Source organism: Petaurus breviceps, unplaced genomic scaffold (assembly GCF_028583685.1).
Source record: "Petaurus breviceps papuanus isolate PSGF00001 unplaced genomic scaffold, PetGlider_PUasm1.0 90723, whole genome shotgun sequence".
NCBI classification, from domain to species: Eukaryota; Metazoa; Chordata; class Mammalia; order Diprotodontia; family Petauridae; genus Petaurus; species Petaurus breviceps.
The window spans coordinates 10,073,116-10,087,622 of NW_027187323.1; the positions used below are offsets into that span (position 1 = coordinate 10,073,116).

The following is a 14,507-nucleotide window of genomic DNA, read 5'->3' on the forward strand; positions in this document are numbered from 1 at the left end:
TAGAAGCAGGGAATAGGGGGTGGGGGGAAACTAAGCATAATTTGGAAGATGAGAGAAGTGTGGTTGATGCCATATGGGGTATTAGGTAACCATTTTAATTAGCATATATACTTTCAAATTACTGATTATGAACATTAGGGGACCTAAGATTTTGATTCATCAGTAATTCTCCTTTATGTCTATACTAAGATTTAAAAATGAGACCTCTGGCTCTGATTCTCAGATCTCAGAGTTATCACATGGGCCTGTGGAGTCTGTTTTACCTGGAATCCCTAGTACTGCTCTGCCCCCTTGTGCTATGATAGTGAACTCAACAGAATCAGAGTTCGCCTTCGTCTTTGTACATGAACTAAAAAAAAAAAAAAAAACAACCCAACTACTGTCACTTTTCACTTTTCTGGCAAGTTCAAGGTCAGTGTCTAGCTATTTTCAGCTCATCTCGTCTTGATCCATGCAGAGAAATGACAAGGTAACGTGATGCGGGGTCAGCTGTATTACAGGAACCGTTACATAAACGGAGAAAGTGGAAATCAATCCTAGCTGACAGTGTCTTCAGGATAATCAGAGCTCACTCGATGCCGCTGTCAGCTCCCCGGCATCAAACACCATGTTACTTCTGTCAGATCTATTTAATAAAACTCTATTCCCACTTTTTGCAAATAGCATTTTTTTTAAATGAGCTTGAATATCATTTATAGCTTGGACAACCTGAGAACTCTGGATTTGGAAACAATCTCTACCACTCTTTACCCCACCAGCTCACTGAAAAGACATTTTAGCTTATGATAACCGTGGTTCCTCATAATTGGCACTGGCATTAGATGGAAGCTACTAATGTGAAGTGTGCCAAGCTCTGTGTGATCTAGTCAGGCTTTTCTTGCAGACTGTTGCATCTTCTGCAATCAAGTCGATCCTACTAGCCCAGCATACCCCTCAAGACCATTTGTTGGAGCTGTGGATATTTTTCTCTTGGATATTATCCTCTAGAATACACTCTTCCTTAAAAAAAAATCCTTTACTCCCTACCTTCTCGTCTTTCCTAATGCACAATTAGGAACATAATATTTAACAAGATGTTCACTGTTAGTGGTCCGTGTGTTGCAATGAGAGCATAAGGTATTCCAGTTTAGCGAAAGAATAGCTATTCCATCCCACCCACCTTGTGCTCCCATGGAACTGCCAAGCATGCAGTACTCCATTGAAGAACAATTTACCATAATATTAGTTGTCAGTAAATTCAAAGACGGAACTCCTAAAGCTATAAAATGGATTAGAAGCAATTTAAAAAAGAATTAACAAACTAGAGTAAGAGTATACTGTCAACAAACAAATGCTTCATCATAGCACTGTAATTTGGAATTTTAATTACCCCTCTGCTTCTGTAACAAAACAATGTCTGAACTGGCAGCTATTTGAATCTCTCACAGGTCATTGAGCATTCTAGTTAATTACTCTATGAATAGCCTGTTTTTCTCCCCTCTGGAAACACGTTTCTAATGGCAGTCAAGGTCTGACAAATGTGTCATCTACATAATTAGCTAGGAAGCAACACAAAACATTAAACATGCTTTGTGCCGACAACTATCAAAACATTTCATTTGTTGTCAATTATTCATTACTTTGTAGGTTCTGAAGGGGTTGTTATTATGGAAATAAGTCCAGATGCTAACAAGGTTAGAGTTTGGGATTCAAATTAGTAATCAGAGGACTAACTTTAAAAAATGTATCTCATGTACATTCATAGCCATGTTCAATCAGTAGGACATCACAAACAAATTTAGCTATGTCCAAGTTTCAACAGTCCCAGGCCCTGCACAGACCAACACTCCTTTGGAAGACCAGAGCTAGCTCTTTGAAGTGCCGGCCTCTAAAGTGAACTAATAAACTTTTTCAACCTTTGGCAAGCCTAATTTGTGCTTAGTAAACAGAGTAAAGATTTTCACAGCATGAGATGATGTGGGATTGCAAGAGCAAAGGGAAATAAAAAGCATTGAAGGTTTTTTAATCTTTTTTTCCCCCAATCCTACAGCAAATTGTGGAAAGGTCAAAAGTCCAGTTATTAAAGCTTTTTGTCTGTGTGGAATACACTGGACCAGTTAGCGTTGGTAATGCCTGAACCTGACGTCGCCTGGACTTTTGCTGTTTCTGACATTCTGACTCCTTTATTATACTTGTAATATTGTGTAGGAAGGCAAGAGCAGGAGTATTATCTTAAAAGCTACACTCGCAAATGTAGATAAGCAGGATTAAAAGATATTCACAACAAAATTGACCTCTCCATGCCAAAGAAAATGCCATTAGAAGAAACATTATTGCAAAGTCCTATCTGTAGCGTAGATCTTACTTGAGCCTCATTTCACCAGACTCCAGTTTCTCCTTGAAAACCCAAATGACTTACGTGTGCCATCCTCCACAGTCCAACAGAGATTAGGAACAAAACACTGTCCTTACAATGAAGAGATAAGAAAGAGTTAACTGTGGACTGCAGCGTATAGAGTGAGCCCAGAGGAAATAGCCTCAAATGAGAGAAACAGGACACAAATCATCCTTGTTTAGGACTCTACTTTACCTCACCTAATATACTTCTTTTGTATGGAGTGTTTGATTAGATCCCTGTACTGAAAAGTCAGATATGACAGACATATGCATATGTATCAAGGAAAGACAGAGACAAGTCTATCAGAAGAAATCAATGAGATGGGCTTTCTGAATCGCCCGACAAAATAATATTGTGCTCTGATGCCAGGAAATAATTTTATGCTGGATGCTGAGAATGCCCAGTTAATAAAGATGATCAGCCGCTTGCTAAGAGGAAATAATTGTCAGTATCTATATTTTTCAAAGCAGGAACACATCAACATCTTACACTAAATAGGGCACATTAAAATAAGCTTTAATAATCTTTATGCAGAAGGAAACTAATCCATTTTCAGATCAGACGATCCACAGCAATAAAAGGAAATCATCAAACTAAAAACAATTTTAGAAATGGCTACAGACTCTCATTTAATTAACATGCAACAGATAATATATTTATGAGGAAGTCAAAATATTTAGGAAGCCTATAATCCTGAAAGTCTTAATGTGGTATAAAAAAAACAACAACAAATAAATGCAAAGTGTTACTGTTACACATGCCTGCCTGATCAATGGTTTTCACATATCGATCTATAAATGGAGTTGACAGTCTGTGTTGGCTGCACATTTTCCAAGCAGCTCTATTTTTGTACAAAACCAATACGGGCAATTACCTTTGTTGGAGATGCCAAGTCTTATCAATTCAATGTGATTTAGTGTCATTTTAATTAAATATCAGGATCCACTTCAGGACAATTTATACAAACAAAGCCTCGTACTTGACTATAAGCTTGATTTGAAGTAAACACGGACAAGCTCGGCAATCTCATAATATTTCTCCAAAACTCTGCTAAACAGAAGGCTTATATTTTTAGCAATTTTTATGTCTGCCTTTTTGGCTAGCCACAACTTTGGCAAGTATTCTATGATCACAGGAATAAGGAACAAAAGAAAAGTGTTTCCTGTCTTCCCAATAACAGATTTTTAAAAAGAAGAAGAAGAAATAAAAACAATACAGGCTGTTTGGTGGCAGAAAATAGGGCTCTGATACATGAACATTTTTGAATGATGAGACCCATAAGTCTCAATCAGAATACAAATAAAAAAGCTATAAAATTATTTGCATTAGTTAAGAATGAAGCAATGAACTTCAGTCTGTTTTAAGAGATGAAAACAGTGACTGTTCATAGAGCTTTGTGGAGGAGATGCCAGCATTAGATGCAGAAACTGTTCTTGCTTGCTAAAGCCAGGGTTTGCAGTTTCATGATTTCCACTATTTAAACTCTTCATTAATACCTATTCTGAGCTGTCTAGGGCGCTAGCACATTCCTATTATAAATAAGACCAAGGAGGAAGCATGAGAAACTGCATTAAGCCTTTCAAATGAGCTAGTGGCTGTACTGCATATTAGCTTTTTTAGCCTTTAAAGGGGCACAATTCACTTGCCTCTACATTTATACAAGCTGAATATTTTGCCTATCTTGTCACACTATGGAATAGAAGAATCAGTCCACCTTGAGACAGATAAATTCTGGGTGTTGTGGAAGTGATTACTGATTACTTAGACCAGTGAGCTCTTCCCTGTCGATACAGGTTACCAGATCGCTTTCACTGATATACTCTCATGCTCCACACCATTTCCCAGGTAGCAATGCTCAGATTGCTATTTTAATTTTGCAAAGGCTTTACTCTATTGATCAAGTGAAAAATGATTACTTGGTATCTAAAGAAAACAGGAGACATATTTAATATATTTCTAAAAGATTAGCAATACAATAATAACAGGGACATTGATAACTGATTTTCTCAATCTAAATTGCCTTCAGGAAGTTAAGGAGAGAAAAACAGAACAAACTCAATAGGTACACATATGCATACACATATTTTAAGTACAAATTAATATGGCTACTATACACTTTAACATATTTACCTACTTCAAGCTATGGATCAGGACACTGTGATATGACAGTGACACATTGCTCTAAATTGTATTCCAAATCCCAAAGTAAGTCACAAAGTGCTTCATTTATTAATTGATTAATATATATAATATATACATTAGTAAAAATATAAAATATGAAAACGTACAAATCTCACAAACTGGGCAGAAAAGGTTAGGTTTGAATCCCTAAAATTGTAGGGAATACCCATACTTACTAGATCATAGTTTATTTGAATGTTTAAGTATATTTCACTTTTTTTCAAGTGATTATCATCATTACTATCACCAAAAACATAATGTAAATACATTTCTATAGCACTTCAAATTTTGCAGTGTTTCACACATTACGACTCATTCTATCCTCACCATAATCTTGTAAGGTGGGTGTTATTATTATCCTTGTTTTACAGATGAGGAAATTGTGGTTCAGAGAAAATAAGTGACTTGTCTAGAATCACATAGCTAGTAAGTTCCCAAGAGGGGGATGCAAATTCAGGTCTTCCTGACTCCAAGTCCCTGCACTCTATTCATTACTTCATGTATATGCCTCACAAAGCCTCACATAATGACCCCGGTACCCAAATGTTATCAAAGTATTTCCAAGTGTGATCTAGATAAGACCAAATCTATCACTGCCCAGTTCAAACAAGGCTTTCAGTATACTTTGTATAGAAATCATGTTTTAATTGAGTACCTGCATGGATTCATTATGAGATCTGTCACTTACTACTTGTGCTCATTGTGCAAGCAAATTAACCTTTTTGGACCTCAGTTTCCTTATCTGTAAATAAATATTGTTGGATTTGATGACCTCTAAATTTCCTTTCAGCTCTAACTCTATGATCCAATGATCTCCTTTCCTTTATCTTCTACCACCACCACCACCACCATCATCATCATCATCACCACCACCACCACCACCACCACTACCCCTGCCCCAATTGAGCTCTTAGCTTGGCTTGAGCAGATAACTTTAACAGGCTTGTTTGAATAAATATGCCAAAATACTTTTCGTTCTGTCAATATCTAGTCAGAAAATTGTGCATGGCAAAAAGAGATGAAAAGAACTGAGACAGAAAGGAAATTAGTGCCATGGCAAGCTTTCAATATCGCACATCTGAGCCAAGTTTTCTTGGTGAAATGACATATCCTAGCGAAAATACCCCTTTTATGTGATTATGCACTGAGTAGACATAATCCAAAGTAACTTTTTTCATTCCTTACTCAGAAATATACATGGTCCACGCTAAGAAATCAGGAATGGAAGCTAGGATAATTACATCTCATTTAACTTCACCAAACTCTTACTCTCTAACAGTCCAGCATACAACCCCCTAAACTAAAGTTATGTAACAAGGTAATATCAACAATGAGAAACTGCATGATAAAATCCTGCCCAAAAGTGAAAAATGCTAATTTTGTCTCATTTAGCAGCTGGATACAGAAATGCTCATTAGTTTTAAGAGGGTTAATCCTTTTAACTTTTGCATATTGATATGCCAATTATGCCTAATTGTACAAGAGGCATCAGTCAAGGTAATAGTGCATAAACACATGAAAGTTATTAAGTACATCCCAACATGTAATAAAGTAGGTGTTAATTGGTAGCTGAGTTCTGCAGGCTATTGAGGTGGATAATTCATTGAGAGATGGATCACTTGTAATTTCTCTACATAATTCCTTCTGCAGTCTCATGCTGTGATGTTTTCATGCTTGTCAAAAACAACTGCAGCCTAGTGCCTTTTGTTAAACACAGCCAATAAAATATGTTAGGCATCATTAAATATACTTAACTTTTAAACTTTTTCAAAGGTACAGTTCTTACTGATAATACATTATAGCATTTCCAATAATTTACTGTAAACACTGTCTGGAGTTCAGGGTTGAGGAACATTGTAGTTGGTGGAAAAGCTAAGTTAGTTTCACAATGCATTTCCAGCTGATGATGATACTTTCAAATGAGAAAGTAAATAAAGGGAAATGAATCTCTCATTAGTTACCTTGATCTAAAAAGATATTTCTCACTCCAGAAATATAATCATTGCCTTCCCAATGCTAAATTTGTCTAAGTCGACTGAAGAAAGGATGATTAAAATCATATATTTCTCCAGCTCCCGAGAAGAAATAGCTGTGGGTTAATTTTGCAATTGAACTTGGAATGAAAAATGCAGAATAAATACAATTGGTAACAGGCTACCCAGCAAGTTTATTCCATTTAATAACTCAGTTAGGGATCTGAATATTTCATGGGCACCTACTATATTAACAGAACACCCAATTAATAGCCCACATGGTTCAGAAGGGTGACTGGGATTCAGAGCCTGTCCCTAGCTAACCCATTTCTCGCTCTTGATCTTGCTGTGAGAACAAAATAGATATGGAATCCAAAAGAGTGGCTAACATTGCATCAATAATTTTGTAACATCATATGGCCTCAGCTGCAAGTTACCACCATTATGGAAGAAAATTAACCAGAGGAGACTCATAGCAATCAGTTCGTTTAGTAGCTCAGGATGAGTGCAGGGGCAGGGACACAATTGGCAATAGAGTTCATCTCTAACTATTGTATTTCAAATCTTTCTGATAAAAAGAATCCCCACAAAACAACTAACCTGCCAAACCTTAAGCAGCCATGCTCCCTTGGTCCTTTAGACCATCACCATATTCCAATGTCCAATAATTTTTACTTCATAATATTTGGCAATTTTGAGAAAGGGACTCTCTTTGGGGGAAGATTTTTTTAATTTTCAGTTTGTTCCTAGCTAATTTTAGCCCCTGGCTTTGGGAAGTGATGTACTGTATTTGGAAGTACAAACACCACATGCTAGCATAGCCTCATTATTTTTATGACACTGAAGCATGATAGTGGAGGCCCTTAAAACGAGTCAAAGGTGCTCTTCAGTCTACCACCAAATCCATTTTATAACTCTGGATTAAGCCCAGCTCTTCCTCCCGCAACTGGGGTGGGAGTGGGGGAGGGGGGGAGAAGCAGGTTATTATGACTATAAGGAGGAAAGATCAAACACATTACAGAAGCAGTTTTCTTATGCACATTACAAGAACAGATAGGGCAAGAGTAATTAGCTCTAAAAAATGTTAGCAGTAAAAATCTGTATGCATGGTAGTAAACTCGGGCTATTTTACTTACAGGTTCAGTGACCTTCCCAATATCGGTAAGGATCATGGATTTACTTTGGCTCAGTCTGTCATGGTGGCTGTTGGCATTTTTGATCCTCATTTGTACAGCTCCTGTGCTTTGGTGGGAAGAATTCAGTTTTTCTGCAGAGGTATCAGAATTGGTAGAACTCTGCATGTTAGAGTGCTATCCTGAAAAAGAGCAAAAATATTATGTTAAGTATATACATTCTCTTAGCAGAACATAACATTTCCTGTTAATCATTAAGGCAAAAAGATTAAACAAATGTAAAAGACAGTTTCTGAGTACTAAAGACCAGAGTAATTACTTTGTAGTTGTTTTTTATCAATAAAGGAGTCTCTAACATGTGAAAAAATTATACAAGCTTAAAGGACTTCAAAAGAAGACACTTTTTTTTTATTACTCAAATAAAACAAGCACATAGGACAGTGTCAGCCCCAAACCACAGCATCAACAAGGAAATACATAGAGGAAAGATTGCTATGTGGAGACTAAACTGCCAATTGCATCACCTTCCGGGCATACATTTTTGGTGTTGGTGTCTGTATTGTTGGTGATGTGTGTTGGTATTGTTTTCTAGAAAAATGCTAAAAGATTCACACTCTTTTGCTTAGTCCATCATATGCCCTAAACAAGCATATAAACAGAAGGTGGTCATCAGAGTTCAGGCAAAGTCTTTGGTCATGGAAAAGCACAAAGCTAACTGGTTCACATGAGTATCAAACTCATGACCTTGGCCTCATCATCATGCTTTTTTATCCACCCACAAAAAAGAAATGTAGCAATGGAGAAGATTAAATTGTTATTCCCTGACCAGTTAGAATTTGCCAATATCACTGACTTCACTGGACATAGGCTTAATGTAAAATTTGGAGGAGAGATGGTTATTTTTTTATGAACCTAGATATAAAAGATCAGTTTGGAAGAATTTAATGGTGCAAGAATAACAATACAGAAAATGGCAAAAGAGACGAATCATGATTATATGTCCCCAGTGGGATGAACCAAGCTATAGACATAAATTGGATGCTCAGGGGAGAGCAGTATAAATATTGCAGGAAGAAAGAAAGTCTGTTTTTTGTCCAGTGACACTGTCTAAACAAGCTTTAGGGGTGTAAAAAATTAATAAATTAATTAATAAATGGATTCCACTTCCTCACCTCTCCTCCCCAACCACAAGGAAATTTTAAATAAGAATTGGGGGAAAAGATAAGGTGTTATCATGGCCTCCACATGGATATCAGGCCCCATCCTTTGTATCTTTGCCCTCAGTTCTTCAAGTGATTACCATTCTTTATCTGATAGACTCTGCAGAGAGAAGTTAACAAGAGAAAGGAAGTAAAAATAGAAGTATATGTATGTATACAAAAAAAAAAAAAAAAGATTTCATTTTCTGGGAATTGTCCTCCCTTTCCAAAATAATAGAAAGCACTAGTGGCCCAACTCCATTAAAAATCTTCTTATCACTCACTGATCCAGGACTTTTCTTCATTAGCTACCTTACTATGATTGGAAAAGGAATTGGGAGGCCCTGAAGATATGAATTATGTTCAGTGGACTCAATTATTTGATCTCCCGCCCCACTGACTTTCAAGTGAGTGGATTGGTTTTAGTCATAGAGCACTTGAGAACAGGCTAAGCCCAATCATACAATCCATATATGAAGTCTTATTAGCATGACAGTGTCAGGGGAAGCCATGACTTAGAAGGTAGGCAAAGTTTGAGGTATAATCCAAGAATAATCTGTATATAATTGTAACCAGTGCAAAATGAGAAATAAAGGGAGCAGATAAAGATGAATTTAAGATAATTAATTAATTAATTAAGTAAAATTAATAAACAGAAAAGCATGCTTTAGTAGACAGTGTTTTGGCCTCAAAGTCAAGAAAGTAGAGTTCATTTCTAGCCTCTGACACATACTGGTTATTTAACCTGGACAGACCACTTCATTGCTTAGGGCTGCAGGCACTTCTCTAAGTCTACAAACTGCAGAGACAGTGTCAACCTCCATTAGTCAAAGGCATTTCCTGATCCGGGAGTTCCCTGGACCAATGAAATCACAAGTCCAGTTCTTATCCCTACCCCTACACAAAAAGCAGAGTGTTGGTCAGAGACAGGAAGACTATTATGCTCCCACTTGCTGTGTAAACTCAGGAATGTTGTTTAACCTCTCAGACTTAGTTTTCTCAACTGAAAAATGGGAATAATACTAGCACCTACCTCACAGGATTGTTGTAAGGATAAAATGATATAATATCTGTAAATAATTTTGCAAACCTGGAAATGCTATATAAATGATAGCTATTCTAGTTGTATTAGGAAAACAAAAGGAAGTCAAGAATCCTAGGTATAAGTGAAGGTGTGGAAATGTTATATACCAGGAACTGCAATTGAAGCCACAAATAAGGAGAGAGGACCAATTAAATAATGAAAGCAAGACAGGATATAAGCAAAATCTCCCTCACTGGCTAGTCTATGATTACATGAAGGAATTCTGGTAACTGGAAAACATTATTTCTTGTATTATGCACATGCCTACATAATTATATATATATATATGTAGATATACACACATATGTGTGTATGTATATATATATACATATATATGTCTACTCTGATGGGAATTGTTTGGCAATTTATTATTTATAGTTAGTATAGAATGCATAAGATCTTATCTCTTGGTCTAAAGGGACTACATTCTAGGCTCCTCTATAACTAATATGAGAAAAATGGTCAAAGAAAAAAGTCAAGTTAAATCTAATCATATGTAGAAAGAAAAATGATCATTTCTTTAATATCTTTTTATCCACCAGTGAAGTGCATGCCAGAAAGAAAGCTTTTGTTTGCATATTATGATTTTTTTCTGCTTATGATCTTCATTACAAATCAGTTTCTCTCCATAAGAAGCCCAATAATTAGTCACCTCAAATAAAAAAAAGCAATGAATCTAATGATTCATTATGAAGGAACCTGCTCCAATAAGAATAAAATTATACCATAGTATATCTTTGAGAGTGAAGTAATGAATAGTCAGTGAAGGTCCACTCACAATTCTGGCCTAGCTTTAAATGATTTTGGACCACCTTAGGAGTGACAGGTTAGATTCAAGTCCCAAGTATCACTGCTTTTTTGGGAAGGTGGGAGGAGAGAAGGTAGGAAGAAGTTCACCATGGCTGGATCTAGATACATTAATGCTTTGTAACCATGTATATAAAGCAAATAGAATTTTCATAGCCTATTAATCAATGTATGTATACATATGTGTGCATGTATATACATGCATATGTATATACATATATATGTATATATACACAAATTAAGTTTCAATAATTATCTATATACATATGTATATATACACAAATTAAGTTTCATTAATTATTATTGCATTTGTAATGCAATGACATGATTCCAATCATGTCAGCATTTAGCAGTGTGAAAGATGAAAGAACATGATATTGAATGCCCTCCTTTCCCATTCATTCGGCCTTCAAGAACTCCATTCTATCATAAAAATTTCACTTTACCTTAGCTATCTTCCTTTAGAACTACTTCCATTTCCTGACCTTTAGAAAAACCTGGTTCCGACAGGAGTCACTTCACCCCTAGTTATTGTTCCCTGACTTCCCAGAAGTCTCATCGAAATTCTCATCTTAGGCAAGAAGCCTTAATATCAATGCCTTGTCTTCAGTTATGATATGTGTGTACATATATAGAGGTATATCTTGTTTGAACATACTAATTAAGGTATTTTCTCCAGCATTAGACTGTCAACTTCCTGAGAGCTTTTGCCTTTGCCCTGGTTCCCCCAGTGCTCAGCATGGTGTCTGGCTGATAGGAGGTTCTTGTTTACCTGATCTGATTATCCCACTTTGTTTCTTGCTGTTCTCCAACTCAGATCCTTCTTCTTCAGACAGGCAGACCTCCTTCCAGGACTAAGGACTTCCTTCTTCCAGCATTACTGTGCCAACATATTTTTTTCAGATCACATCCTATATTCATGGTTTGGTTTTTTTTTTTTGCTTTTTGGAGGGCAATTGGGGTTAAGTGACTTGCCCAAGGTCACATGGCTAATAAGTGTTGAGTGTCTGAAGCAGAATTTGAACTCAGGTCCTCCTGACTCCAGGGTCAGTGCCACCTAGCTGCCACCTATATTCATGTTTTCTAAGCCTTGAGTCTTCCCTGACTAATCCTCCCCATTCGGATCACTTCTGTCATTTGTATTCTCTCAGCTCTTCACAGTTAGTTTAACTTGTGTATGTGTTTATATTTGTGTGTGTTCTCTTATTTTCCTTCCACAGTCTTATGTGTAGAGGATATCTTATTTCCAACTTTACTGTAAGTTCCCCAGGGACAGTAACTGCCTCTTCTTTCTTCTACTCTCCATCATTTTAGTACTTAACATATTTCTCACTGTACTTTAAGTGTGTAAAATGCCCCTGAGCACTATGTCTCTTTGGTTGTCCCTGCTAAACATCCCCAGTTTTCTTGAAATTTCTCCAGGCAGAGAGCTTACTGTGGCAGGTAAAGTAGAGGAAAGGAGATGGAACCTCCCAAGTAGTGTCAGGAAATAAATCTCTCTGACTGTCTTGTTTAGTGGGAATTTAGTATTACAAAAGAAGTAAGCTAGGAGTGTAGTGAGGCATTTCTGTTCTAGGGAAATCGTCTTGTGCTTTTCCCCTTCATAGAAAAGTGGGAGAATAAGAATAAATGGATGGTTTTGATTCTTGGAGTTCTCATGTCTCCACCCACAGATCCCAAGTACCCAAAGGCTGTCTTTTGGCTTCCCTATGCCCTCCAGTTTCAATACCCGATCCAGTGATGCTCTTACCAGCAGGACCACATGTTCCACAACTATCTCCTGATCCAGTCCTCTCTGACATGCAATGGTCAAATGACCTTTGCCACAGTGAATTGAAGTGTAATTAATCACCTTGTTTTCTTAAACTAAGTGTCCAATTATATAGGATGTAATATAACATCAAATTGCTAACAGGTGCCACTATTTGCTACTACTCTTATTCCTTTCAACAAAAAGGATCAGGATCTAGGTAGGGTGTCAACCTGGGATCTAGGAATGGATTAGTTTTAGTATTTTAATAATTAATCAAAATAATTTTTTTCCTTTTTAGTCCTATTTTATTTTATGACTTTAAATATTTTGAGAAGAGGTTTACAGTCATTCACTAGAGTGCAAAAGGGACCAGTGATACAAACAAGGTTAAGAACCCCCTGATCTAGGTTACCATGTTCACCCTGGATATTATGGTGCTTCATCCAGCCAAATAGAAGTGCTGAAGAAATAATAAGTTCTCAATGGTTCTCAGAGTGGAAGGTTTTGTCTTCCAATTTCATCTGTCTCTAGGTTGCTGAGCCAACTTGTTGAAGTGGATACATATTTAGTATGTATTTACCCAAAGAAAATTAGACATATGGAGTCACTCTCTGTAGAAACAGACAGAACATGATCAGTTGTATATAGTTCCTGCTTCTTAGCCTGGGACAGGAAAAGTGAAACAATCCATAATAGAACATTTACCACCCAGTTTCACATCCAGTACTCTCTCACATTGAGGCAGTTTCCAGATAGGCTGTTCCAAACTCAAGAGAGCTAAGAAATACAAAGGTCAGTTTGCTTAGACCCCAAAGAACTTTATCCAGTGAACAGGAAAAGAATTCTAGGTCACACAACACAACTGACAATCAAAAGGGCTAAGTTATAGATGAAGACTGAGGAACATGGAGAACTGAAACATCCCTCAGCGCGGGTTCACAGTCTGATACAAAGTAAGACTCGTGGAGTTTGGTACTTTTTACTGATAGAGACTTCTGCTCCTCTCCATTGCCAGCTATTGTTTATGGCTCCTGCATTCTATCCTGGCATCTATCCCCTCAAGTTTTTTATTCCTGTTTCTGACGACTGGGCTATGTATCATATCTCTTCTGTCCTTCTAAGTTCAGTGACCCTAGTTACAGCATCTCTCCCCTTGTTTCTATATCTAGTCACTTCTGCGTGTCATCCCTCCACCACAGAACAAAAGCCCCACCATTCCACACAACAGGGAAGTAGGGAAGGCATCCAGAGCAAGTGGAGGGGGGAGGAAGAAGGGGAGGGGAGTCACTGATTTATAAGCAAAAGGGACTTTGTCATCTAGTCCAGGGCAGCTGGCTGGCACTGTGGATAGTGTGTCAGGTCTGGAGTTAGGAAGATTTATCACTGTAAGTTCAAATCTGGGCCTCAGGCATTTACTAGCTGTGTGACCCTAGACAAGTCACTTAACCCTGTTTGCCTCAGTTTTCTCATCTGTAAAATGATCTGGAGAAGGAAATAGAAAACCACTGCAGCATCTTTGTCAAGAAAACCCCGAATGGGGTCACGAATAGTCCAACATGACAGAAAAACAACTCAACCTAGTCTATCCACTCATTTTACATGTAAATTAAAGACCATGGAGTAGAAGCAACTTGCCCGAGGTCACACTAATAGCAAATGGTTTAGTCAGAATGTGAACCCAGGTCCTCCATCTTCAAATCCAACCTTCTTTTGAATGTATCATGCAGTTTCTCAATAAATAAAGAGAAGACAAGTTTAGCCTACTCTTAATCTAATATGTCTTCGGACTCTCTTCCTTTGAATTATGGAATTCCACCTAGCTTTTAAGGTGGAAGGGACCTTAGCGACCATCAAGCCCACCCCCTCATCTTACAAATAGAAAACTGAAGCCCTTCGAGGTTAAGTGACTTAACCAAGGTCACATAAGTGGTAAGTAACAGATCTGGTTCTAATCTAATACTCTTTCCACGGTGCCACACCATGCACCTGTAAATCCAAGA

General features: G+C 37.3%; 1 protein-coding gene across 1 annotated transcript in view; it reads right to left on the bottom strand.

Annotated features, from left to right (window-relative positions):
- Positions 1-14,507, bottom strand: part of ARHGAP15 (Rho GTPase activating protein 15) — an 859,970-nt gene that overhangs the window by 806,713 nt on the left and 38,750 nt on the right. Inside the window, exon 2 of the mRNA XM_069066760.1 lies at positions 7,668-7,846. Coding sequence (XP_068922861.1) covers positions 7,668-7,832 — 165 coding nt within the window. The 5' untranslated portion in view covers positions 7,833-7,846. The remainder of the gene's footprint in view (positions 1-7,667; positions 7,847-14,507) is intronic.